The sequence below is a fragment of the Ranitomeya variabilis genome, chromosome 4, assembly GCF_051348905.1.
Source record: "Ranitomeya variabilis isolate aRanVar5 chromosome 4, aRanVar5.hap1, whole genome shotgun sequence".
NCBI lineage: Eukaryota > Metazoa > Chordata > Amphibia > Anura > Dendrobatidae > Ranitomeya > Ranitomeya variabilis.
In genome coordinates, this window is record NC_135235.1 from 350,811,763 (window position 1) to 350,838,451 (window position 26,689).

Consider the following 26,689-nt stretch of genomic DNA (forward strand, 5'->3'; position numbering starts at 1 on the left):
AGAGGGACAAGCTCTCGGAAGATGGAACTATACTGACCATGAACTAAGCCTGCCGCGCAACTAGAAATAGCCAGGTAGCATTTCCTATTTATCGCTAGATGCCCAGCTCTGGCCTAAGACCTAAATAGCTAGCAGAGGGAAATATAAGACCTGGCTCACCTCTAGAGAAATATTCCAAAGAAGACAGTAGCCCCCCACATATAATGACGGTGAGTTCAGATGAAACAACAAACGCAGCAGGAAAATAGTCTTAGCAAATTTGAGGTCCGCTTACTAGATAGCAGAAGACAGATAGTATACTTTCATGGTCAGCAGAAAAACACTAACAAAACACCATCCAGAGATTACCTTAAACTCTGGCATTAACTCATAACGCCAGAGTAGCAATCCCTGATCAACGAGAGCTTTCCAGACACAGTAACAAAACTTCAGCTGTGAACTGGAACAAATAGGCAAAACAAAACATGGACAAAAGTCCAACTTATCTAGTAGTTGTCTAGAAGCAGGAACAAGCACTGAGAGGCATCAGATAACATTGTTGACCGGCAAGAAACCACCAGAGAAATGAGCTTAAATAGCGACACCCACTACTGATGGAACCAGGTGAAACAGGAAAGAGGATGACAAGTCCAATTCCACAAGCGGCCACCGGGGGAGCCCAGAATCCAAATTCACAACAGTACCCCCCCCTCAAGGAGGGGGCACCGAACCCTCACCAGATCCACCAGGGCGACCAGGATGAGCCCTATGGAAGGCACGAACAAGATCAGAAGCATGAACATCAGATGCATTGACCCAAGAATTATCCTCCTGGCCGTAACCCTTCCAGTTGACCAGATACTGGAGTTTCCGTCTGGAAACACGAGAGTCCAAAATTTTCTCCACAACGTACTCCAACTCACCCTCAACCAACACCGGAGCAGGAGGCTCAACTGAAGGTACAACAGGTACCTCATACCTGCGCAATAACGACCGATGAAAAACGTTATGAATGGAAAAGGACGCAGGGAGGTCCAAACGGAAAGAAACAGGATTAAGAATCTCCAATATTCTATAAGGGCCGATGAACCGAGGCTTAAACTTAGGAGAAGAGACCCTCATAGGGACAAAACGAGAAGACAACCACACTAAATCTCCAACACAAAGCCGAGAACCAACACGACGATGACGGTTGGCAAAACGCTGAGTCTTCTCCTGGGACAACTTCAAATTGTCCATAACCTGCCCCCAGATGTGATGCAATCTCTCCACCACCGCATCCACTCCAGGACAATCCGAGGATTCCACCTGACCGGAGGAAAATCGAGGGTGAAACCCCGAATTACAGAAAAACGGGGACACCAAGGTGGAAGAACTGGCCCGATTATTGAGGGCGAACTCTGCCAATGGCAAAAAAGCAACCCAATCATCCTGGTCAGCAGAGACAAAACACCTCAGATATGTCTCAAGGGTCTGATTAGTCCGCTCGGTCTGGCCATTAGTCTGAGGGTGAAAAGCAGATGAAAAAGACAAATCTATGCCCATCCTAGCACAGAATGCCCGCCAAAATCTAGACACAAATTGGGTACCTCTGTCAGAAACAATATTCTCAGGAATACCGTGCAATCGGACAACATTCTGAAAAAACAGAGGAACCAACTCAGAAGAAGAAGGCAACTTGGGCAGAGGAACCAAATGGACCATTTTAGAGAAACGGTCACAGACCACCCAGATGACAGACATCTTCTGGGAAACAGGCAGATCTGAAATAAAATCCATCGAGATGTGTGTCCAAGGCCTCTTAGGAATAGGCAAGGGCAACAGCAGTCCGCTAGCCCGAGAACTACAAGACTTGGCCCGAGCACAAACGTCACATGACTGCACAAAGACTCGCACATCTCGTGACAGGGAAGGCCACCAGAAGGATCTTGCCACCAAATCCCTGGTACCAAAAATTCCGGGATGACCTGCCAATGCAGAAGAATGTACCTCAGAGATGACTCTGCTGGTCCAATCATCCGGAACAAACAGTCTATCAGGCGGACAACGATCCGGTCTATCCGCCTGAAACTCTTGCAAGGACCGCCGCAGATCAGGAGAAACGGCCGACAAAATTACTCCCTCCCTAAGGATACCTGTGGGTTCAGAATTACCAGGAGAGTCCGGGTCAAAACTCCTAGAAAGGGCATCTGCCTTAACATTCTTAGAACCCGGTAGGTATGACACCACAAAATTAAAGCGAGAAAAAAATAAAGACCAGCGCGCCTGTCTAGGATTCAGGCGTCTGGCAGTCTCAAGATAAATCAAATTTTTGTGGTCAGTCAATACCACCACCTGATGCCTAGCCCCCTCGAGCCAATGGCGCCACTCCTCAAACGCCCACTTCATGGCCAAAAGCTCCCGATTCCCAACATCATAATTCCGCTCTGCGGGCGAAAATTTGCGAGAAAAGAAGGCACAAGGCCTAATGACGGAGCAGTCGGAACCTTTCTGCGACAACACTGCCCCAGCTCCGATCTCCGAAGCGTCAACCTCAACCTGAAAAGGCAGATTCACATCAGGCTGACGCAACACAGGGGCAGAGGCAAAACGGCGCTTAAGCTCCTGAAAGGCCTCTACAGCATGAGGGGACCAATTAGCAACATCAGCGCCTTGTCTGGTCAAATCAGTCAGTGGTTTAACGACATCCGAAAAACCAGCAATAAATCGGCGGTAAAAGTTGGCAAAGCCCAAAAATCTCTGAAGACCCTTAAGAGAGGAGGGCTGAGTCCAGTCACAAATAGCTTGCACCTTGACGGGATCCATCTCAATGGAAGAGGGAGAAAAAATATACCCCAAAAAGGAAATTTTCTGGACCCCAAAAACGCACTTAGACCCCTTCACACATAAAGAATTAGACCGCAGAACCTGAAAAACTCTCCTGACCTGCTGGACATGAGAGTCCCAGTCATCAGAAAAAATCAGAATATCATCCAGATATATTATCATAAATTTATCCAGAAAATCACGGAAAATATCATGCATAAAAGACTGGAAAACTGAAGGGGCATTAGAAAGACCAAAAGGCATGACCAAATACTCAAAGTGGCCCTCGGGCGTATTAAATGCGGTCTTCCACTCATCCCCCTGCCTGATCCGCACCAAATTATACGCCCCACGAAGATCAATTTTAGAGAACCACTTAGCACCCTCTATACGAGCAAACAAATCAGTAAGCAATGGCAATGGGTATTGATACTTAACAGTGATCTTATTCAGAAGCCGATAATCAATACATGGTCTCAAAGAGCCGTCTTTTTTTGAGACAAAGAAAAACCCAGCTCCCAAGGGAGAAGAAGATGGACGAATATGTCCCTTTTCCAAAGACTCCTTTATATATTCCCGCATAGCAGCATGTTCCGGCACAGACAAATTAAACAAACGACCCTTTGGATATTTACAACCCGGTATCAAATCTATGGCACAATCGCACTCACGGTGCGGAGGTAACGACCCAAGCTTGGGTTCGTCAAAGACGTCTTGATAATCAGAGAGGAACTCAGGGACTTCAGAGGGAATGGACGACGAAATAGAAACCAAAGGTACGTCCCCATGAATACCCTTACATCCCCAGCTCAACACAGACATTGCTCTCCAGTCCAAGACTGGGTTGTGAGACTGCAACCATGGCAATCCCAGTACCAAATCGTCATGTAAATTATACAGCACCAGGAAACGAATAATCTCCTGGTGATCCGGATTGATACGCATGGTTACTTGTGTCCAGTATTGTGGTTTATTATTAGCCAATGGGGTGGAGTCAATCCCCTTCAGAGGAATAAGAGTCTCCAAAGGCTCTAAATCAAAACCACAACGATTGGCAAAGGACCAATCCATAAGACTCAGAGCGGCGCCAGAGTCAACATAGGCGTCCGTGGCAATGGATGACAAAGAGCAAATCAGGGTCACAGACAAAATAAACTTAGACTGAATGGTGCCAATGGAAACAGACTTATCAAGCTTCTTTGTACGCCTAGAGCATGCTGATATAACATGAGTAGAATCCCCACAATAGAAACACAATCCATTCTTCCGTCTAAAATTCTGTCGCTCGCTCCTGGACAGAATTCTATCACACTGCATACTTTCTGGCGTCTTTTCCATAGACACCGCCAGATGGTGCACCGGTTTGCGCTCCCGCAGACGCCTATCAATCTGAATAGCCATTGTCATGGACTCATTCAGACCTGCAGGCAAAGGGAACCCCACCATAACATCCTTAACGGCATCAGAGAGACCTTCTCTGAAAGTTGCCGCCAAGGCGCACTCATTCCACTGAGTAAGCACAGACCATTTACGGAATTTTTGGCAGAAAACTTCAGCTTCGTCTTGCCCCTGAGATAGTGCCATCAAAGTTTTTTCTGCCTGAAGTTCCAAATGAGGTTCCTCATAAAGCAAGCCCAAGGCCAGAAAAAACGCATCCACATCGCGTAACGCAGGATCCCCTGCTGGCAATGAGAAGGCCCAATCTTGAGGGTCACCCCTGAGCAAGGAAATCACAATCCTAACCTGCTGAGCAGGGTCTCCAGCTAAACGAGACTTCAGGGACAAATAAAGCTTACAATTATTTCGGAAATTCTGGAAGCTAGCTCTATTCCCTGTGAAGAACTCCGGCAAAGGAATTCTCGGCTCAGATACCGGAGCATGTACCACAAAATCTTGTAAATTTTGTACTTTCGTGATGAGATTATTCAAACCCGCAGTTACACTCTGGAGATCCATTATTGTCAGGTGCACACAGAGTATACAGAGATTAGGAGGAGAGAGAGAAACAAGACTGCAGCAAGGCAGACTGGAGGAAAAAAAAAAAAATTCCAGCAGACTTCTTATAACTCTCCTTTCTCAACCTGGGTCTTTAACACTTTATTGGCCGGTCAAACTGTCATGATCTCTGCAGGCAGAGATCATAGCAAGCCTATAGAGGGACAAGCTCTCGGAAGATGGAACTATACTGACCATGAACTAAGCCTGCCGCGCAACTAGAAATAGCCAGGTAGCATTTCCTATTTATCGCTAGATGCCCAGCTCTGGCCTAAGACCTAAATAGCTAGCAGAGGGAAATATAAGACCTGGCTCACCTCTAGAGAAATATTCCAAAGAAGACAGTAGCCCCCCACATATAATGACGGTGAGTTCAGATGAAACAACAAACGCAGCAGGAAAATAGTCTTAGCAAATTTGAGGTCCGCTTACTAGATAGCAGAAGACAGATAGTATACTTTCATGGTCAGCAGAAAAACACTAACAAAACACCATCCAGAGATTACCTTAAACTCTGGCATTAACTCATAACGCCAGAGTAGCAATCCCTGATCAACGAGAGCTTTCCAGACACAGTAACAAAACTTCAGCTGTGAACTGGAACAAATAGGCAAAACAAAACATGGACAAAAGTCCAACTTATCTAGTAGTTGTCTAGAAGCAGGAACAAGCACTGAGAGGCATCAGATAACATTGTTGACCGGCAAGAAACCACCAGAGAAATGAGCTTAAATAGCGACACCCACTACTGATGGAACCAGGTGAAACAGGAAAGAGGATGACAAGTCCAATTCCACAAGCGGCCACCGGGGGAGCCCAGAATCCAAATTCACAACAGTCCATCAACTGATCGATATTTCTGCATTGATGCCAATTTATTTTCTTAACCTAAACCACATTTCGGAGGGTTTCAGCTTTCAAAAGAATAATTTATACAACCAATGGATGAATTTAACGTCAGGTTATAAACTTTTATTTACATAACATGGATAAACGACATAACTTCTGTCAGGGAGTGTACATTGAAAAGCTTTAGTTGAACAACTGGTTTTCCATGGCATACCGACAAATATCTATTATTGAGTAAAGAATTGCAACAAAGACTTGTGAAATAAATCATGACTTATTTGTCAGATAGAACTGTGGTATCCTCATGTATGTCATTAACTATAATTGTGAATTGATTTTAGATTATGTGAACATCAAAAGTTGGTCTTATTTCAGAAAACAAAATTAAAATAAGTTGAATTAATTCTGGACACCACTAAACATATAATATAAAAATGCATAAAATTATTTAAAAATTGTAGATTTTTTTAATCTATCACTTGTTTAGGGCAGTACATATGGAGCTTAAAACTTTTATAGAAATTATTTAGCCATTCAGCCATGTTCTCTAACTTGTATGTTCCACTTCAGAGCTCAATTATCAAAACATCACACACCCCCCTCCCAAGCGAGATAAAAATATATCCAACCTTCAGAAAAAGGCATTTTCATAGCAGCCACTTTGTGGACTTTGTTCTGAGTCTTGCACTTCATGAAATCATTTGTCTGTAAAAAAAAATTAAGTGACATGAATATAAAATTGAATAAATGTGAATAATGTGCAATGTGAATAAATCATAAGTCACTGCGGGGCTGGGATTCACAGGCAGGGCGGTCGCGCAGGCGCAGTCAGCTGGGCTGCATATGAGGAAAGACGGCCAGCGCTCACTGCGCCTGCACCAGGCAGGGGAAAAGAGTGCAGGCGCCGGCTACTTTTGAATACAGCAGTGAGGAGGAGGCGGCACCCGGCGCCAAGAAGATGTGAGTGACAGCTGTGTGCTGTCTGAAGCAGGGGGGAAACGCCGGACCACTTGACTGAGGACCAGGTACTTCAGACAAATTATAAAACTGATTATTTCTCAAGTTACAGCACCCAGAACTATAAGAGCCACCTTGTCAGAATGCAGCATTACTGCTGCACAAGGTGGCTCTTTTAGTTTGAAACGACTGGGGGGGGGGGTGACAGGTTCCCTTTAAGTAATGCGTTTTCTCTGGTTATCCATATCTTGTAGCTGGGGTGTGTGGGGTGCTGGAGGAGGCAGATATGCTGCAAAGTAGTTGCAGGGTATTAGATCTAGCGATCATTGAGGTTAGTTTTGGAAGATACGGTATGACTTGGTTTGCTGCAACTATAATTCCATACAAGTCTGTCTGGTCAACTTTCTAGGACTACACTTGTACATGGCTCAAATCTTGTTCCCTGTCTCTTTCACAGTCTTTAGTTGACTCAGTCTTACTACATGGCATAAAAAAAAGTGTTTTGGAATTGCTTCACATTGCGCAAAATGCAGTTTCTATGCAGACCACATTTACCAAATTGATTCTGAAAGTTCCACTGTGCTATCAAAAAAGATCCAATTCTTACAAATTCCAAACACCTAGAAACATTGTTCTTGCTTCAACATCACCATGTTATATTACGCTTAGTAAGCACATTTTAAATTTGACTCTTGAAAAATGAAACTTGTGCTGTGATTCGTTGTCATTGGCATATTAACTAGTTTTCCATTGATTTTCAGTCACTAGCCATTTGCCAATGATGAAACTGTGACTTCTGACCTTTATTATGCACCATCCTGTTATGGACCTGGTGGTTAGGAGCACACGGAATGACCTGATGGTTAAACTGAAAACAGAGACAAGCTCTGGGGACGTGGGAACTCTGCTGACCGCAAACCCTACTCCTATCACAAACACTAGAGATAGCCGTGGAGTGTACCTAACTCTCCCTAGATGCCTCTGCACAGCCTAAGAGCCTACTACCCCTTAAAGAGAGAAATAGAAGCCTTACCTTGCCTCAGAGAAATTCCCCAAAGGAAAAGGCAGCCCCCACATATATTGACTGTGAGTTAAGAGGAAAGTCACAAACACAGGAATGAAACAGGTCTTAGCAAAGGAGGCCAGTCTTCACTAAATAGTCAGAGGATAGAAAAGAGAACTATGCGGTCAGCACAAAAAAACTACAAAAGCCACGCAGAATATGCAAAAAGACTCCACACCGACTCACGGTCTGGAGGTGCAACTCTGCACCCCCAGAGCTTCCAGCTAGCAATGAAATATCATGATAGCAAGCTGGACTAGAATGTAGCAGTACTAAGAAATATATTCAGAAAGCAGTAACAACAAATGAACTATCAGGAACTTAGCTTCTGCTGGAGTAGACAGGTCATCAGAGAAGTCCAAGAGAGATCTGAACCAATACTGAGACATTGACAGCTGGCAAGAAGTAACGATCTGAGTGGAGTTAAATAGGGAAGTCAGCATGACAATAAACGAGGGCAGCTGAGCCAGCAACCTCAGTGACCAGCAGTTCCGCTCAAAGCCACCAGAGGGGGTCCAAGAGCAGAATTAACCAAAGTACCATTCATGACCACAGGAGGGAGTCCGAGAACGGAATTCACAACAGTACCCCCCCCCTTGAGGAGGGGTCACCGAACCCTCACCAGGGCCCCCAGGCCGATCAGGACGAGCCAAATGAAAGGCACAAACTAAATCGGCAGCATGGACATCGGTGGCAACAACCCAGGAATTATCCTCCTGACCATAGCCCTTCCATTTAACCAGGTACTGAAGCTTCCGTCTTGAAATACGAGAATCCAAAATTTTTTCCACCACATACTCCAACTCCCCCTCAACCAACACCGGAGCAGGAGGATCAACGGAGGGAACCATAGGTGCCACGTACCTCCGCAACAACGACCTATGGAACACATTATGGATGGCAAAAGAAGCTGGAAGGACCAAACGAAATGACACAGGGTTGAGAATTTCAGAAATCTTATAAGGACCAATGAAATGAGGAGGCTTAAACTTAGGAGAAGAAACCTTCATAGGAACATAACGAGAAGACAACCAAACCAAATCCCCAACACGAAGTCTGGGACCAACACAACGACGGCGGTTAGCGAAACGTTGAGCCTTCTCCTGGGACAACGTCAGATTGTCCACTACGTGAGTCCAAATTTGCTGCAACCTGTCCACCACAGAATCCACACCAGGACAGTCAGAATGCTCCACCTGCCCTGAAGAAAAACGAGGATGGAAACCAGAATTGCAAAAAAAAGGCGAAACCAAAGTAGCCGAACTAGCCCGATTATTAAGGGCGAACTCAGCCAATGGCAAGAAGGTCACCCAATCATCCTGATCAGCAGAAACAAAGCATCTCAGATAGGTTTCCAAAGTCTGGTTGGTTCGTTCGGTTTGGCCATTTGTCTGAGGATGGAAAGCCGAAGAAAAAGACAAATCAATGCCCATCTTAGCACAAAAGGACCGCCAAAACCTAGAGACAAACTGGGAACCTCTGTCCGACACAATGTTCTCTGGAATGCCATGCAAACGAACCACATGTTGAAAAAATAATGGCACCAAATCAGAGGAGGAAGGTAATTTAGGCAAGGGTACCAAATGGACCATCTTAGAAAAGCGATCACAAACCACCCAGATGACAGACATCCTTTGAGAGACAGGAAGATCTGAAATAAAATTCATGGAAATATGCATCCAAGGCCTTATCGGGACAGGCAAGGGCAAAAGCAACCCACTGGCACGAGAACAGCAGGGCTTAGCCCGAGCACAGGTCCCACAGGACTGCACAAAAGAACGCACAACCCGCGACAAGGAAGGCCACCAAAAGGACCTAGCCACCAAATCTCTGGTACCAAAAATCCCAGGATGACCAGACAACACCGAGCAATGAACCTCAGAAATAACTCTGCTAGTCCATCTATCAGGGACAAACAGTTTCTCCGCTGGACAACGGTCAGGTCTATCAGCCTGAAACTCCTGCAGCACCCGCCGCAAATCAGGGGAGATGGCAGACAGAATTACCCCCTCTTTGAGAATACCAGCCGGCTCAGGGACACCCGGAGAATCAGGCACAAAACTCCTAGAAAGGGCATCCGCCTTCACATTCTTAGAACCTGGAAGGTATGAGACCACAAAATTGAAACGGGAGAAAAACAGCGACCATCGAGCCTGTCTAGGATTCAACCACTTGGCAGACTCGAGATAAGTCAGATTCTTGTGATCCGTCAAGACCACCACGCGGTGCTTGGCTCCCTCAAGCCAATGTCGCCACTCCTCGAACGCCCACTTCATAGCCAGCAGCTCCCGATTGCCAACATCATAATTACGCTCAGCAGGCGAAAATTTTCTAGAAAAGAAGGCACAAGGTTTCATTGCAGAGCCATCAGAACTTCTTTGAGACAAAACAGCCCCTGCTCCAATCTCAGAAGCATCAACCTCGACCTGAAAAGGGAGCGAAACATCTGGCTGACGCAACACAGGGGCCGAAGAAAAACGACGTTTCAGCTCCTGAAAAGCCTCAACGGCCGCAGAGGACCAATTCACCATATCAGCACCTTTCTTTGTCAAATCAGTCAAAGGTTTAACCACACTAGAAAAATTAGCGATGAAGCGACGGTAAAAATTTGCAAAGCCCAGGAATTTCTGAAGACACTTCACAGATGTAGGTTGAGTCCAATCATAAATGGTCTGAACTTTAACAGGATCCATCTCGATAGTAGAAGGGGAAAAAATGAAGCCCAAAAAGGAAACCTTCTGAACTCCGAAGAGACATTTAGACCCCTTCACAAACAAAGAATTAGCACGAAGGACCTGGAATACCATTCTGACCTGCTTCACATGAGACTCCCAATCATCCGAAAAGACCAAAATATCATCCAAATATACAATCATGAATCTATCCAGATACTTTCGGAAGATGTCATGCATAAAGGACTGAAATACAGATGGGGCATTAGAAAGCCCGAATGGCATCACCAGGTACTCAAAATGGCCCTCGGGCATATTACATGCTATTTTCCATTCATCGCCCTGTTTAATACGCACAAGGTTATACGCCCCTCGAAGATCTATCTTGGTGAACCAACTAGCCCCATTAATCCGAGCAAACAAATCAGACAGCAGAGGCAAAGGGTACTGAAATTTGACCGTGATTTTATTGAGAAGGCGGTAATCTATACAGGGTCTCAGAGAACCATCCTTCTTGGCCACAAAAAAGAACCCTGCTCCCAACGGTGATGAAGATGGGCGAATATGCCCTTTCTCCAAGGACTCCTTTATATAACTCCGCATAGCGGCGTGTTCTGGCACAGATAAATTGAAAAGTCGGCCCTTAGGAAACTTACTACCAGGAATCAAATTTATAGCACAATCACAATCCCTATGAGGAGGTAGGACACTGGATTTAGGCTCATCAAATACATCCTGGTAATCCGACAGAAACTCAGGGACTTCAGAAGGAGTGGAAGAAGAAATTGACACCAGCGGAACATCGCCATGTACCCCTTGACAACCCCAACTAGACACTGACATTGATTTCCAATCCAAAACTGGATTATGAACCTGTAGCCATGGCAAACCCAAAATGACCACATCATGCAAATTATGCAACACCAATAAGCGAATATCCTCCTGATGTGCAGGAGCCATGCACATGGTCAACTGAGTCCAGTACTGAGGTTTATTCTTGGCCAAAGGCGTAGCATCAATTCCCCTTAGTGGAATAGGATACTGCAAAGGCTCCAAGAAAAAACCACAGCGCCTGGCAAACTCCAAGTCCATCAAATTCAGGGCAGCGCCTGAGTCCACAAATGCCATAACAGAGTAGGATGACAAGGAGCAAATCAGAGTAACAGACAAAAGAAATGTAGGCTGTACGGTACCAATGGTGACAGACCTAGCGAACCGCTTAGTGCGCTTAGGACAATCAGAGATAGCATGAGTGGAGTCACCACAGTAAAAACACAGCCCATTTTGACGTCTGCGTTCTTGTCGTTCAGTTCTGGTTAAAGTCCTATCACATTGCATAAGCTCAGGCCTCTGCTCAGAGGATACCGCCAAATGGTGCACAACTTTGCGCTCGCGCAAACGCCGATCAATTTGAATGGCCAAGGACATTGATTCATTCAGACCAGCAGGCGTAGGAAACCCCACCATGACATCCTTAAGGGCTTCAGAAAGACCCTTTCTAAAAATAGCTGCCAGGGCACACTCATTCCATTGAGTAAGCACAGACCATTTTCTGAACTTCTGGCAATATACCTCCGCTTCATCCTGACCCTGACACAAAGCCAGCAAGATTTTCTCTGCCTGATCCACTGAATTCGGTTCGTCATAAAGCAATCCCAGCCCCAGAAAAAACGCATCTACATTAAGCAATGCAGGATCTCCTGGTGCAAGGGAGAATGCCCAGTCTTGAGGGTCGCCACGTAACAAAGAAATAATAATTTTTACTTGCTGAATGGGGTCACCAGAGGAGTGGGGTTTCAAAGCAAGAAACAGTTTACAATTATTTTTGAAATTCAGAAACTTAGATCTATCTCCAGAAAACAAATCAGGAATTGGGATTCTAGGTTCTAACATAGGATTCTGAACCACATAATCTTGAATGCTTTGCACCCTTGCAGCGAGTTGATCCACACAAGAGGACAGACCCTGAATGTCCATATCTACACCTGAGTCCTGAACCACCCAGAGGTTAAGGGGAAAAGAGAAACAAAACACACTGCAAAGAAAAAAAAATGGGTTCAGAACTTCTCTTATCCCTCTTTTGAGATGCATTAACACTTTGTTGGCCAGCTGTACTGTTATGGACCTGGTGGTTAGGAGCACCCGGAATGACCTGATGGTTAACCTGAAAACAGGGACAAGCTCTGGAGACGTGGGAACTCTGCTGACCGCAAACCCTACTCCTATCACAAACACTAGAGATAGCCATGGAGCGTACCTAACTCTCCCTAGACGCCTCTGCACAGCCTAAGAGCTAACTACCCCTTAATGAGAGAAATAGAAGCCTTACCTTGCCTCAGAGAAATTCCCCAAAGGAAAAGGCAGCCCCCACATATATTGACTGTGAGTTAAGAGGAAAGTCACAAACACAGGAATGAAACAGGTCTTAGCAAAGGAGGCCAGTCTTCACTAAATAGTCAGAGGATAGAAAAGGGAACTATGCGGTCAGCACAAGAAAACTACAAAAGCCACGCAGAATATGCAAAAAGACCCAAAACCGACTCACGGTGTGGAGGTGCAACTCTGCACCCCCAGAGCTTCCAGCTAGCAAGGAAATATCATGATAGGAAGCTGGACTAGAATGTAGCAGTACTAAGAAATATATTCAGAAAGCAGTAACAACAAATGAACTATCAGGAACTTAGCTTCTGCTGGAGTAGACAGGTCATCAGAGAAGTCCAAGAGAGATCTGAACCAATACTGAGACATTGACAGCTGGCAAGAAGTAACGATCTGAGTGGAGTTAAATAGGGAAATCAGCATGACAATAAACGAGGGCAGCTGAGCCAGCAACCTCAGTGACCAGCAGTTCCGCTCAAAGCCACCAGAGGGGGTCCAAGAGCAGAATTAACCAAAGTACCATTCATGACCACAGGAGGGAGTCCGAGAACGGAATTCACAACACCATCCATTCTGAATCATCCTGTACTATGCTATTTTTTTTAACTTTATTATGCATAGATATGTATAATAACGTCTAAAGAATGAGGTATCGCTCTAAAACAGACTAAAATGTGGTTTCTCACTCAGAGTTGAAAAATGCTCCACATAACCTCAATTCTCAGGAGAAGAGGGCAGTCAAAGATTTCCAAGCCAACCAGGATATCATCGTACGGCCTGCAGATAAAGGGGGTGGTATTGTGGTTCTTGACCGATCCATGTACCATGAGGAATCGGTTCGACTCCTGCAAGATCAAGTGACTTATAAGCCATTGACGGGTGATCCCACTTCACATTACATTAGTAAACTTAATGTCCTAGCACAAAAAGGAAAATCTATGGGTATCCTGAACACGAAGGAATTCAAGTTAATATTGAATAAGAATCCGAGTAGGGCCTTATTTTACCATCTTCCTAAGCTTCACAAGAGCATGACCCATCCCCCTGGTAGACCCATAATATCGGGTATTAACAGCCTAACATCCAACCTGTCCCGATATGTCGATGTACACCTACAGAAATGCATGACATTGATACCATCATATTTAAAAGACACGGGTCATACGTTACAGATTTTAGACACCATCAAGTGGGAAAAAGATTATATAATAGGTACATTAGATATAAGGTCGTTATACACGGTTATCGATCAGGACAAAGGCTGCCAAGCGGCCAAACATTTTCCTTTGGCCCTTGACATATACACAAGCGAACAGACTCACTTTATTGTGGACTGTATCAAGTTCATTTTGCAACACAACTATTTTATATATGAAGGCCAATACTACCTCCAAACATGGGGCACTGCCATGGGCACACGGTTTGCCCCTAGTTACGCTAATATCTATGTGGCCAAGTGGGAGGAGTCTCACATATACAATGCGGGTAAATTACATCCTGGTCTAGTTATGTGGCGTCGGTTTATTGACGATGTTTTGTTTATATGGGGAGGCTCCCAAGTTGAGCTTAACACCTTTCTTTTGGGGCTTAACAACAATTCCTACGGCCTGGAATTTACATCCCATACAAGTCCCGTTGAAGTAAATTTCTTGGATCTCACGATTTATGTGGTTAACGACCAATTGCGCACAAAATGCCACCGGAAGGCGGTTGATTCTAATAGTTTTATACATCTTGCTAGCTGCCACCTTCCGGTTTGGCTTACAAACATACCAAAAGGGCAATTCACTAGGATTAGGCGCAATAGTTCAACGATTGAGGATTATAACATAGAAGCCCACTTTTTAACCAAGAAATTTCTGGAAAAAGGGTATTCCAGGCCTTTGCTTGAGAAAACACAAGATGAGCTGGCCCAAACGGATAGGGGTTCTTTATTTAAGCAAACAGACAAGAATGCTTTAAGGAACAACAATTTATCGGAACAGGTTTACACTTTGCCATTTGTGACACAGTTCCATGCAGGGTATAACAAATTTGCTCGCATCATTCGCAAACACTGGCCTCTTTTACAGAAAGATAAAGTGATAGGTGAGCTTCTTCCCGTCCATCCCAGGTTCGTATATAGAAGAGCTCAAACACTTGGCAATCTGATAGCCCCTACTACGGCAATTAATAAAAAGTGTTCTCAAACATCTAACCCTTTGAATGCGGGCTTTTTACCATGTGGGGGTTGTTTCGGATGCCTACATACATCTTTTAAAAAAATTTGTCAAGTCACATTTTTTGACTCAGATGGTACTAAGGAGTTTCAAATCAAGGAAAATATATCCTGTTTTTCTTCAGGGGTTATCTACTTTATTCAGTGCTCGTGTAGAAAATTATATGTAGGCCGCACCAAACGGCGCCTAATGGAGCGCATTAAGGAGCACTTAAAAAATATACAAAAAGGTTTTTTAGGACACCCCCTCTCTCGTCATTTTAAGGACAAACATAATCAGTCCTTGAGGGATGTCTATTGTGAACTATACTTCTTGGCTCCCTCTTGTGGTCACTAGTGGTTTGGCACTTGGATTGTCCTTTCCCCGGTTGGTACTCACCTGCTTCGTTAGGCCTGGGGTGTTGCTATTTAATCTTCCTGGATTCTCAGTCCAGTGCCTGGCATCGTTGTAATCAGTTCCTTTCTGTTTGCTCCTGTCTTCAGGTCCTGGTTCTTTGCAAGATAAGCTAAGTCCTGCTTTCTTATTTTTGATCATTTGCATTGTTTATATTTTGGTCCAGCTTGTACAAAATGTGATTCCTGATATCGCTGGAAGCTCTAGGGGGCTGATATTCTCCCCCCCACACCGTTAGTCGGTTTGGGGGTTCTTGGATATTCAGCGTGGATATTTTGCAGGGTTTTTTGCTGACCATATAAGTCATCTTACTATATTCTGCTACTAGTCAGTGGGCCTCTCTTTGCTAAAATCTAGTTCATTCTTAGTTTGTCTTTTCTTCTTACCTCACCGTTATTATTTGTTGGGGGCTTGTATTACTTTGGGGTCTTTTCTCTGGAGGCAAGAGAGGTCTTATTTTCCCTGATAGGGTCAGTTAGTTCTCCGGCTGGCGCGAGACGTCTAGGATCAACGTAGGCACGTTCCCCGGCTATTGTTAGTGTTTGTGCTAGGATCAGGTATATGGTCAGCCTAGTTACCACTTCCCTATTGAGCTGGTACTTATGTTTGCAGACTTTGCTGTAATCTTTGAGATTCCCTGCCATTGGAATCATAACAGTATGCCAGGCCAATAAATAGTTAATGCATTGCTGAAGTGGGATTAAAAGAAAAGAAGTTCTGAGTTTTTTTTTTTTTTTTTTCTTCTTCCCCTTTATCTCTGAGTGGCTTGAAGCTTTGCTGCAGACATGAATGTTCAGACGTTGATTACTAGTGTGGATCAGCTTGCTGCACGTGTGCAGGGCATTCAGGATTTTGTTGTTAGCAGTCCTATGTCAGAGCCTAAGATACCCATTCCTGAGCTGTTCTCTGGAGATCGATTTAAATTTAGGAATTTTAGGAATAATTGTAAATTGTTTCTATCTTTGAAACCTCGTTCGTCTGGAGATTCAGCTCAGCAAGTTAAAATTGTTATCTCCTTCTTGCGTGGCGACCCTCAGGATTGGGCTTTCTTGTTAGCGCCAGGAGATCCGGCATTGGCGGATGTTGATGCGTTTTTTCTGGCGCTCGGATTGCTTTATGAGGAGCCTAATCTTGAAATTCAGGCAGAAAAAGCTCTACTGGACATCTCTCAGGGCCAGGATGAAGCTGAGGTGTACTGCCAAAAATTTCGGAAATGGTCCGTGCTTACTCGATGGAATGAATGTGCTCTGGCTGCAAATTTCAGAAATGGCCTTTCTGAAGCCATTAAGAATGTGATGGTGGGTTTTACAATTCCTACAAGTCTGAATGATTCTATGGCGCTGGCTATTCAGATTGATCGGCATTTGCGGGAGCGCAAATCCGCTAAACCTCTGGCGGTGTTGTCTGAACAGACATCTGTCTCAATGCAATGTGATAGAATCCTGACTAGAACCGAACGACAAAATCATAGACGTCAGAAAGGGCTGTGTTTTTACTGTGGTGATTCTACACATGTTATATCAGCATGCTCTAAACGCCTAACCAAGGTTGTCAGTCCTGTCACCATTGGTAATTTGCAGCCTAAATTTATTTTGTCTGTGACTTTAATTTGTTCATTGTCTTCCTACCCTGTTATGGCATTTGTGGATTCAGGTGCTGCCCTGAGTCTTATGGACTTGTCCTTTGCCAAGCGCTGTGGTTTTGTCCTGGAGCCTTTAAAAGTTCCGATTCCTCTCAGAGGAATTGATGCTACGCCACTGGCGGAAAATAAACCGCAGTATTGGACACAAGTGACCATGTGCATGACTCCTGAACATCGGGAGGTGATTCGTTTTCTTGTTCTGCATAAAATGAATGATTTGGTCGTTTTAGGTCTGCCATGGTTACAGACCCATAATCCTGTTTTGGATTGGAAAGCTATGTCTGTGTCAAGTTGGGGTTGTCAGGGAATTCATTGCGATTCTCTGCCGGTGTCTATTGCTACTTCTACTCCTTCAGAAGTTCCTGAGTATTTGTGTGACTATCAGGATGTATTCAGTGAGTCTAGGTCCAGTGCTCTTCCTCCTCATAGGGACTGTGACTGCGCTATAGATTTGATTCCTGGCAGTAAATTTCCTAAGGGACGATTATTTAATTTGTCTGTACCCGAGCATGCCGCGATGCTTTCTTATGTCAAGGAGTCTTTGGAGAAGGGGCATATTCATCCATCCTCTTCCCCTCTTGGTGCGGGATTCTTTTTTGTGGCCAAGAAAGACGGGTCTTTGAGACCTTGTATAGACTATCGGCTTCTGAATAAAATCACTGTTAAGTTTCAGTATCCTTTGCCTCTATTGTCAGACTTGTTTGCTCGGATTAAGGGTGCCAAGTGGCTCACCAAGATAGATCTTCGTGGTGCGTACAACCTTGTGCGCATTAGGCAGGGAGATGAATGGAAAACTGCATTCAATACGCCCGAAGGTCATTTTGAATACTTGGTGATGCCCTTTGGGCTCTCTAATGCCCCTTCAGTGTTTCAGTCCTTTATGCATGATATCTTCCGGAAGTATCTGGATAAATTTTTGATTGTGTATCTGGATGATATTCTAGTTTTCTCGGATGATTGGGATTCTCATGTAAAGCAGGTCAGGATGGTGTTTCAGGTTTTGCGTGATAATGCTTTGTTTGTGAAGGGCTCAAAGTGTCTCTTTGGAGTGCAGAAGGTTTCCTTTTTGGGGTTTATTTTCTCCCCTTCTGCTGTGGAGATGGACCCAGTCAAGGTCCGAGCTATTCATGATTGGACTCAGCCCACGTCTGTTAAGAGTCTTCAGAAGTTCTTGGGGTTTGCTAATTTCTACCGTCGCTTTATCGCTAATTTTTCTAGCGTTGTTAAACCTTTGACGGATATGACCAAGAAAGGTTCTGATGTGGCTAATTGGGATCCTGCGGCCGTGGAGGACTTCCAGGAGCTGAAGCGCCTGTTTACTTCGGCGCCTGTTTTGTGCCAGCCTGATGTCTCACTTCCCTTTCAGGTTGAAGTGGATGCTTCTGAGCTCGGTGCTGGGGCTGTTTTGTCGCAGAGAGGCTCTGGTTGTTCTGTGATGAGACCATGTGCCTTTTTCTCTAGGAAGTTTTTGCCTGCTGAGCAGAACTATGATGTTGGTAATCGGGAGTTGTTGGCCATGAAGTGGGCATTTGAGGAGTGGCGTCATTGGCTCGAGGGTGCTAAGCATCGTGTGGTGGTCTTGACTGATCACAAAAATCTGATGTATCTCGAGTCTGCTAAGCGCCTGAATCCTAGACAGGCTCGTTGGTCACTGTTTTTCTCTCGTTTTGACTTTGTGGTCTCGTACCTGCCTGGTTCAAAGAATGTTACGGCTGATGCTCTCTCTAGGAGCTTTGTGCCTGACTCTCCTGGAGTCTCGGAGCCAGCTGGTATTCTTAAAGAGGGAGTAATCGTGTCGGCCATATCTCCTGATTTGCGGCGTGTGTTGCAGAGATTTCAGGCTGGTAGACCTGACTCGTGTCCACCCGACAGACTGTTTGTTCCTGATAAATGGACCAGCAGAGTCATTTCCGAGGTTCATTCCTCGGTGTTGGCAGGACATCCGGGAATTTTTGGTACCCGAGATTTGGTGGCTAGGTCCTTTTGGTGGCCTTCCTTGTCACGGGATGTGCGGTCATTTGTGCAGTCCTGTGGGACTTGTGCTCGGGCTAAGCCTTGTTGTTCTCGTGCTAGCGGGTTGCTTTTGCCCTTGCCCGTCCCGAAGAGGCCTTGGACACACATTTCCATGGATTTCATTTCTGATCTTCCGGTGTCTCAAGGAATGTCTGTCATCTGGGTGGTGTGTGATCGTTTTTCCAAGATGGTCCATTTGGTACCCTTGCCTAAGTTGCCTTCCTCTTCCGATCTGGTTCCTTTGTTTTTTCAGAATGTGGTTCATTTACACGGCATTCCGGAGAATATCGTGTCCGACAGAGGATCGCAGTTTGTGTCCAGATTCTGGCGATCTTTTTGTGCTAAAATGGGCATTGATTTGTCGTTTTCATCTGCCTTCCATCCTCAGACTAATGGTCAAACGGAGCGAACTAATCAGACACTGGAGGCTTATTTGAGATGTTTTGTTTCTGCGGACCAGGATGATTGGGTGACCTTCTTGCCATTTGCTGATTTTGCCCTTAATAATCGGGCTAGTTCCGCTACCTTGGTTTCGCCATTCTTCTGCAACTCTGGTTTTCATTCTCGTTTCTCCTCGGGTCATGTTGAGTCTTCTGACTGTCCTGGGGTGGATTCTGTGGTGGATAGGTTGCAGCGGATTTGGAATCATGTGGTGGACAACTTGAAGTTGTCACAGGAGAAGGCTCAGCATTTTGCCAACCGCCGCCGCGGTGTGGGCCCCCGACTTCGTGTTGGGGAATTGGTTTGGTTGTCTTCTCGGTATGTCCCTCTGAAGGTTTCCTCTCCTAAGTTTAAGCCTCGCTTTATTGGTCCTTATAAAATTTTGGAAGTTCTTAACCCGGTTTCTTTTCGTTTGGATCTTCCTGTGTCGTTTGCCATTCACAACGTGTTCCATAGGTCTTTGTTGCGGCGGTACGTTGTGCCTGTGGTTCCTGCTGTTGAGCCTCCTGCTCCGGTGTTGGTTGAGGGCGAGTTGGAGTATGTGGTGGAGAAGATCTTGGATTCTCGTCTCTCTAGACGGAGGCTTCAGTATTTGGTCAAATGGAAGGGCTATGGTCAGGAGGATAATTCCTGGGTGGTCGCCTCGGATGTTCATGCGACCGATTTGGTTCGTGCCTTCCACGCTGCTCATCCTGATCACCCTGGTGGTCTTGGTGAGGGTTCGGTGACCCCTCCTTAAAGGGGGGGTACTGTTGTGAACTATACTTCTTGACTCCCTCTTGTGGTCACTAGTGGTTTGGCACTTGGATTGTCCTTTCCCAGGTTGGTACTCATCTGCTTCGTTAGGCCTGGGGTGTTGCTATTTAATCTTCCTGGATTCTCAGTCCAGTGCCTGGCATCGTTGTAATCAGTTCCTTTCTGTTTGCTCCTGTCTTCAGGTCCTGGTTCTTTGCAAGATAAGCTAAGTCCTGCTTTCTTATTTTTGATCATTTGCATTGTTTATATTTTTGTCCAGCTTGTACAAAATGTGATTCCTGATATCGCTGGAAGCTCTAGGGGGCTGATATTCTCCCCCCACACCGTTAGTCGGTTTGGGGGTTCTTGGATATTCAGCGTGGATATTTTGCAGGGTTTTTTGCTGACCATATAAGTCATCTTACTATATTCTGCTACTAGTCAGTGGGCCTCTCTTTGCTAAAATCTAGTTCATTCTTAGTTTGTCTTTTCTTCTTACCTCACCGTTATTATTTGTTGGGGGCTTGTATTACTTTGGGGTCTTTTCTCTGGAGGCAAGAGAGGTCTTATTTTCCCTGATAGGGTCAGTTAGTTCTCCGGCTGGCGCGAGACGTCTAGGATCAACGTAGGCACGTTCCCCGGCTATTGTTAGTGTTTGTGCTAGGATCAGGTATATGGTCAGCCTAGTTACCACTTCCCTATTGAGCTGGTACTTATGTTTGCAGACTTTGCTGTAATCTTTGAGATTCCCTGCCATTGGAATCATAACAGATGTCCATTTTTGTGGTATACAGATTGTTCCTCAAAACCAAAGAGGGGGTGACTATCTTAAGAAAATGTCCAGGGTAGAATCCCAATGGATTTTCACTCTAAATAGTTTAACCCCTATGGGCCTCAATCATGAGTTGGAGTTATATGCGTTTTATTTCTTGGGGCATCCAAATAAAATCCCATAAGAACAGTTTTAAGTAGGTAAAGAAATATATGTATGTATACGTATATACATATTTTCTTTAAATAAAAACTAAAATAAGAACAAAAATAAAGATTAGTATATATTAAAATTAGATTTTAAGCCTGGCAGGGTGCATTTCAAGTGGTTTATTGGAATTACTGTTATCAAAATCATCTTTATTATTAGCCATTATTTATGCAGTGACCAGCGTACCGATGTGTACTTGGTCACAAATGTATAAGCATATTTTAACCTTATTTCTATTTTTATCCACTTTTTTTTATATATATATATATATATATATATATATATATATATATATATATATATATATATATATATATATATATATATATATATATTTATGTCATTTTTTCATGTCCCTTCCCTTTCCTTTCTTTTTTTTTCTGGTCCATTTTTCATTTTTTCTTTGTCCATTTTTCGTTTTGTATGAATAAAAGTTTTAGTAGTATTTTCACTAAATAATGTATTTTTAAGAGCGTTTTCCAATACCCATTTTGGGTTTTAATTTTAATTTATTAATACTAATAAAGGAATTATAGTCCCAATTTTAGGCAGTCTTGTTCTCTCGGTAGTATTCCCATACATTTCTAGAGCGCTCTCCCACATGTCCTCCTCTTTTTATTGCAGAACTAGTGCATAACTGTATGGGTGACAATAACACCATATAAATATTTGGCAAGCTAGACAGCACACTAATTAACACTAGAATTAATCCTTCATGGCATAAATGTGCTATTACATGCAGCATATGGTGGTTATGATCCGGTATACCAACGGGCATCAAGAATAATTGGTGTGCGGACACAGTCTTCCTGGGTCCAGTACACCAGGGGTTAGCAGTAGGGTTGAGCGACTTTCATTTTTTTAAGATCGAGTCGGGTTTTGTGAAACCCGACTTTGTCCAGAGTCGAGTCGAGTGCAGTCGGCCGATTATCACTAAAAGTCGGGGATCGACCGAAACACGAAACCCAATGCAAGTCAATGGGGAAGCATAGTCGGCAGTGAGTGGAGGCCAGGAAAACACCTACAGTGCCCATTTTAATGCCAAAAACATCCATTCTTGTTTCTGAAGCTTGTCAATCTTAATTAACTTTATAATAATAGTTGGGCATAGGAAATTGGGGGTCATTTGGCAAAAGTTGTGGGGGGAGTAGGGCTGGCTCAAGTTTTTCGTGGGCCCAGGAAATGCGGACTACGTCACGGCGGTGGAGCAGGGAGAGGTAAGTATTTCAACGTTGCAAGTTCTGTGATCCTGAGCAAGCAGGGGGGGCCCACTCGTTCGCATTGGCACTGGCACAGGGCCCCTCAAAGTACGGCGGTGTGTTTGCATGGCGGGGGCGCCTCCCACCAGCAGCGACACTTTTGCGTACTCTGAGGGGCCCTGTGCCAGTGACGTCGCCAACGAGTATGCCCCCCCACCTGATGAAGGAACCTGCACTTTCATCTGCACCTTCCTCTTTGTCCCTGTGTAAGGTGGTATAACATGCGGGAAGGGGAACCTTACTTTCAGCAGGGTCAGATTCTGGCTGTGTAGAGTACAAGGGGAATGTAGTGGTCTAGGTCAATGTACCAGCAGACTCACCTAGCAGTGGCTGGGCAATGGGCAGGATGAGGAGGAAACAGATATAGGGCCAAAGAATAAAGTAGGCTAAATGCAGTTCAAAATTGGTAACAGGACTAAACAGGCGGCATTGCTTTGTTCAGTGGAGTAGCAAACCCAAGAGCAGCAGACACTGTTTCAAGGGCCTAACCACACTAGTAGGCCAAATGCAGTTTAATATCTGATAGTATAGGCCGAAAGCCAGAATGTGGAAGCTCAGCTTTGTTCAGTTGAGGACAACACCAGGGAGGGGCAGACACCGTTAGTAGGCCGGAACCACCAATTTTTTAAAAAACAGCAGTTAATCAGAGCCAGAAGGTAGAAGCTCAGCTTTATTCAGTTGAGGACAACACCAGGCAGGGGCAGACACTGTTAGTAGGCCGGAACAGCCAATTTTTTAAAAAACAGCAGTTAATCAGAGCCAGAAGGTAGAAGCTCAACTTTATTCAGTTGAGGACAACACCAGGCAGGGGCAGACACCGTTAGTAGGCCGGAACCACCAATTTTTAAAAAATCAGCAGTTAATAAGAGCCAGAAGGTAGAAGCTCAGCTTTATTCAGTTGAGGACAACACCAGGCAGGGGCAGACACCGTTAGTAGGCCGGAACCACCAATTTTTTAAAAAACAGCAGTTAATCAGAGCCAGAAGGTAGAAGCTCAGCTTTATTCAGTTGAGGACAACACCAGGCAGGGGCAGACACCGTTAGTAGGCCGGAACAGCCAATTTTTTAAAAAACAGCAGTTAATCAGAGCCAGAAGGTAGAAGCTCAACTTTATTCAGTTGAGGACAACACCAGGCAGGGGCAGACACCGTTAGTAGGCCGGAACCACCAATTTTTTAAAAAACAGCAGTTAATAAGAGCCAGAAGGTAGAAGCGCAGCTTTATTCAGTTGAGGACAACTTGAATTAGGGACTGCAGACAGACTTACCAGGCTGTCCCCTGTGTGGACCATGCATCCAATACATTAACCCATTGCGCCACAAAGGACACGTAACCTTCCGTGGCCATGCCTACCGCTCCATGTGTCTGTTGTCAGGTGTACCTTTGGACTCACAGATTGACAGAATGAAAGGACAATGTGGTCTTTAACATGCTGGTGGAGGGGTGGGATGGCTTTTCTCGCAAAAGAATTGTCAACTGGGTAGCTCATAGCGTGGTACAGCGTAGTCCATCATGGCTTTATTAATATTAAATAAAATTAAAAAATAGGCTCTATGCACTGTAAAATAGGTTCCAGGGGTACACGGGCAGCTGTGGTCTGGTCAGTGGAGGCCTAGTGGAAGGAGGGACCGCAGACAGGCTTCGAAGGCCTAACATTATTAAATGGGCTGGCTGTAGGCACTGTAAAATAGGTTCCAGGGGTACACGGGCAGCAGTGGTCTGGTCAGTGGAGGCCTAGTGGAAGGAGGGACCGCAGACAGGCTTCGAAGGCCTAACATTATTAAATGGGCTGGTTGTAGGCACTGTAAAATAGGTTCCAGGGGTACACGGGCAGCAGTGGTCTGGTCAGTGGAGGCCTAGTGGAAGGAGGGACCGCAGACAGGCTTCGAAGGCCTAACATTATTAAATGGGCTGGCTGTAGGCACTGTAAAATAGGTTCCAGGGGTACACGGGCAGCAGTGGTCTGGTCAGTGGAGGCCTAGTGGAAGGAGGGACCGCAGACAGGCTTTGAAGGCCTAACATTATTAAATGGGCTGCCTGTAGGCACTTTATAATTGGTTCCAGGGGTACACGGGCAGCAGTGATCTGGTCAGTGGAGGCCTAGTGGAAGGAGGGACCGCAGACAGGCTTCGAAGGCCTAACATTATTAAATGGGCTGGCTGTAGGCACTTTATAATTGGTTCCAGGGGTACACGGGCAGCAGTGGTTTGGTCAGTGGAGGCCTAGTGGAAGGAGGGACCGCAGACAGGCTTCGAAGGCCTAACATTATTAAATGGGCTGGCTGTAGGCACTGTAAAATAGGTTCCAGGGGTACACGGGCAGCAGTGGTCTGGTCAGTGGAGGCCTAGTGGAAGGAGGGACCGCAGACAGGCTTCGAAGGCCTAACATTATTAAATGGGCTGGCTGTAGGCACTGTAAAATAGGTTCCAGGGGTACATGGGCAGCAGTGGTCTGGTCAGTGGAGGCCTAGTGGAAGGAGGGACCGCAGACAGGCTTCGAAGGCCTAACATTATTAAATGGGCTGGCTGTAGGCACTTTATAATTGGTTCCAGGGGTACACGGGCAGCAGTGATCTGGTCAGTGGAGGCCTAGTGGAAGGAGGGACCGCAGACAGGCTTCGAAGGCCTAGCATTATTAAATGGGCTGGCTGTAGGCACTTTATAATTGGTTCCAGGGGTACAAGGGCAGCAGTGGTCTGGTCAGTGGAGGACTAGTGGAAGGAGGGACCGCAGACAGGCTTCGAAGGCCTAATATTATTAAATGGGCTGGCTGTAGGCACTGTAAAATAGGTTCCAGGGGTACACGGGCAGCAGTGGTCTGGTCAGTGGAGGCCTAGTGGAAGGAGGGACCGCAGACAGGCTTCGAAGGCCTAACATTATTAAATGGGCTGGCTGTAGGCACTTTATAATTGGTTCCAGGGGTACACGGGCAGCAGTGGTCTGGTCAGTGGAGGCCGATTGTAATGAGTGTCTGCCAGTTAGTAGTCCAAAACAACAAATAAATGTGAATGTCTCGCATTAAAACAAAACAAAAACACTAAAGGGTGCAATCATTAGGTTCAGGGGTGGGATCCTCTGCATTGTTTCAGACCTACTAATTTAGCGCAAAGTATTTACTGTGGTAAATAGAGGACACTGCCCCTGACTATGTTAAGTACTATCATACATGTCAACACAATGGTATTGTCAGTGGCAGGTATGGAAGGATGTCAGCGCATAGACTAAACATTGGTGGAAGTGTGAGAGATAACTGTGGAAGTGGTAGAGCAATGTTTGACCTGGGGGTGGGTGAACTCTCTTGTGGCCGGCGGTACAGGCCCAGGGCCCCTCATGTTACAGCAGTGTGTCTGACGTTGGGTGCGCACCACCACCGCCAGAGACACTTTATTGTACTATGAGGGACCTAGTAGCAATGCCGTCGACCAAAAGCGAGCACACCCACCTCTTCAGACAAACAGCAGTCTCACGGGTGCTTGCGCCAAGTCGCGATACCACGGCCCCGTGTGGTGAGTTTGGCCATTTAGGGAGGTGTAAACATGTTGTATGCTGGACAATCAGCTGCAGCAAATTAGACATTAGAAAAGTAATTCACAGGCAAGAGCTTTTCATAGGAAAGCTAGGTGTCGGCCGGGCAAGGTGGGGCAAAAGATTTTGAAATCCAGTTGTGGTTCATTTTAATGAATGCTAGATCGTCAACATTTTGGGTAGCCAGACGAGTCCTTTTTTCGGTTAATATTGAACCTGCAGCACTGAATACTCTTTCTGATAGGACACTTGCTGCCGGGCAAGCAAGCTCCTGCAATGCATATTCTGCCCATTCTGGCCAGGTGTCTAATTTTGATGCCCAGTAATCAAATGGGAATGACGGTTGAGGGAGAACATCGATAAGGGATGAAAAATAGTTAGTAACCATACTGGACAAATGTTGTCTCCTGTCACTTTCAATTGATGCAGCAGTACCTGTCCTGTCTGCGGTCATAGCAAAATCACTCCACAACCTGGTCAGAAAACCCCTCTGTCCAACGCCACTTCTGATGTGTGCACCCCTAACACTCCTAGTCTGCTGCCCCCTGGAGCTCGTGTGAGAACGATCACGTGCGCTGTGTGCTGGGAATGCCTGAAGCAAACGGTCAACAAGAGTTGATTGTTTGGTTGCTAATATTAGTTTCAAGTTCTCATGTGGCATTATATTTTGCAATTTGCCTTTATAGCGTGGATCAAGGAGGCAGGCCAACCAGTAATCGTCATCGTTCATCATTTTCGTAATGCGTATGTCCCTTTTTAGGATATGTATGGCATAATCCGCC

The 26,689-nt window shown here is 45.3% G+C and overlaps 1 protein-coding gene across 1 annotated transcript in view; it reads right to left on the reverse strand.

The window, feature by feature from the left end:
• LOC143764759 (myocardin-like) overlaps nucleotides 1-26,689 on the reverse strand; it is a 618,138-nt gene that overhangs the window by 76,877 nt on the left and 514,572 nt on the right. Inside the window, exon 4 of the mRNA XM_077250689.1 lies at nucleotides 6,258-6,333. Coding sequence (XP_077106804.1) covers nucleotides 6,258-6,333 — 76 coding nt within the window. The remainder of the gene's footprint in view (nucleotides 1-6,257; nucleotides 6,334-26,689) is intronic.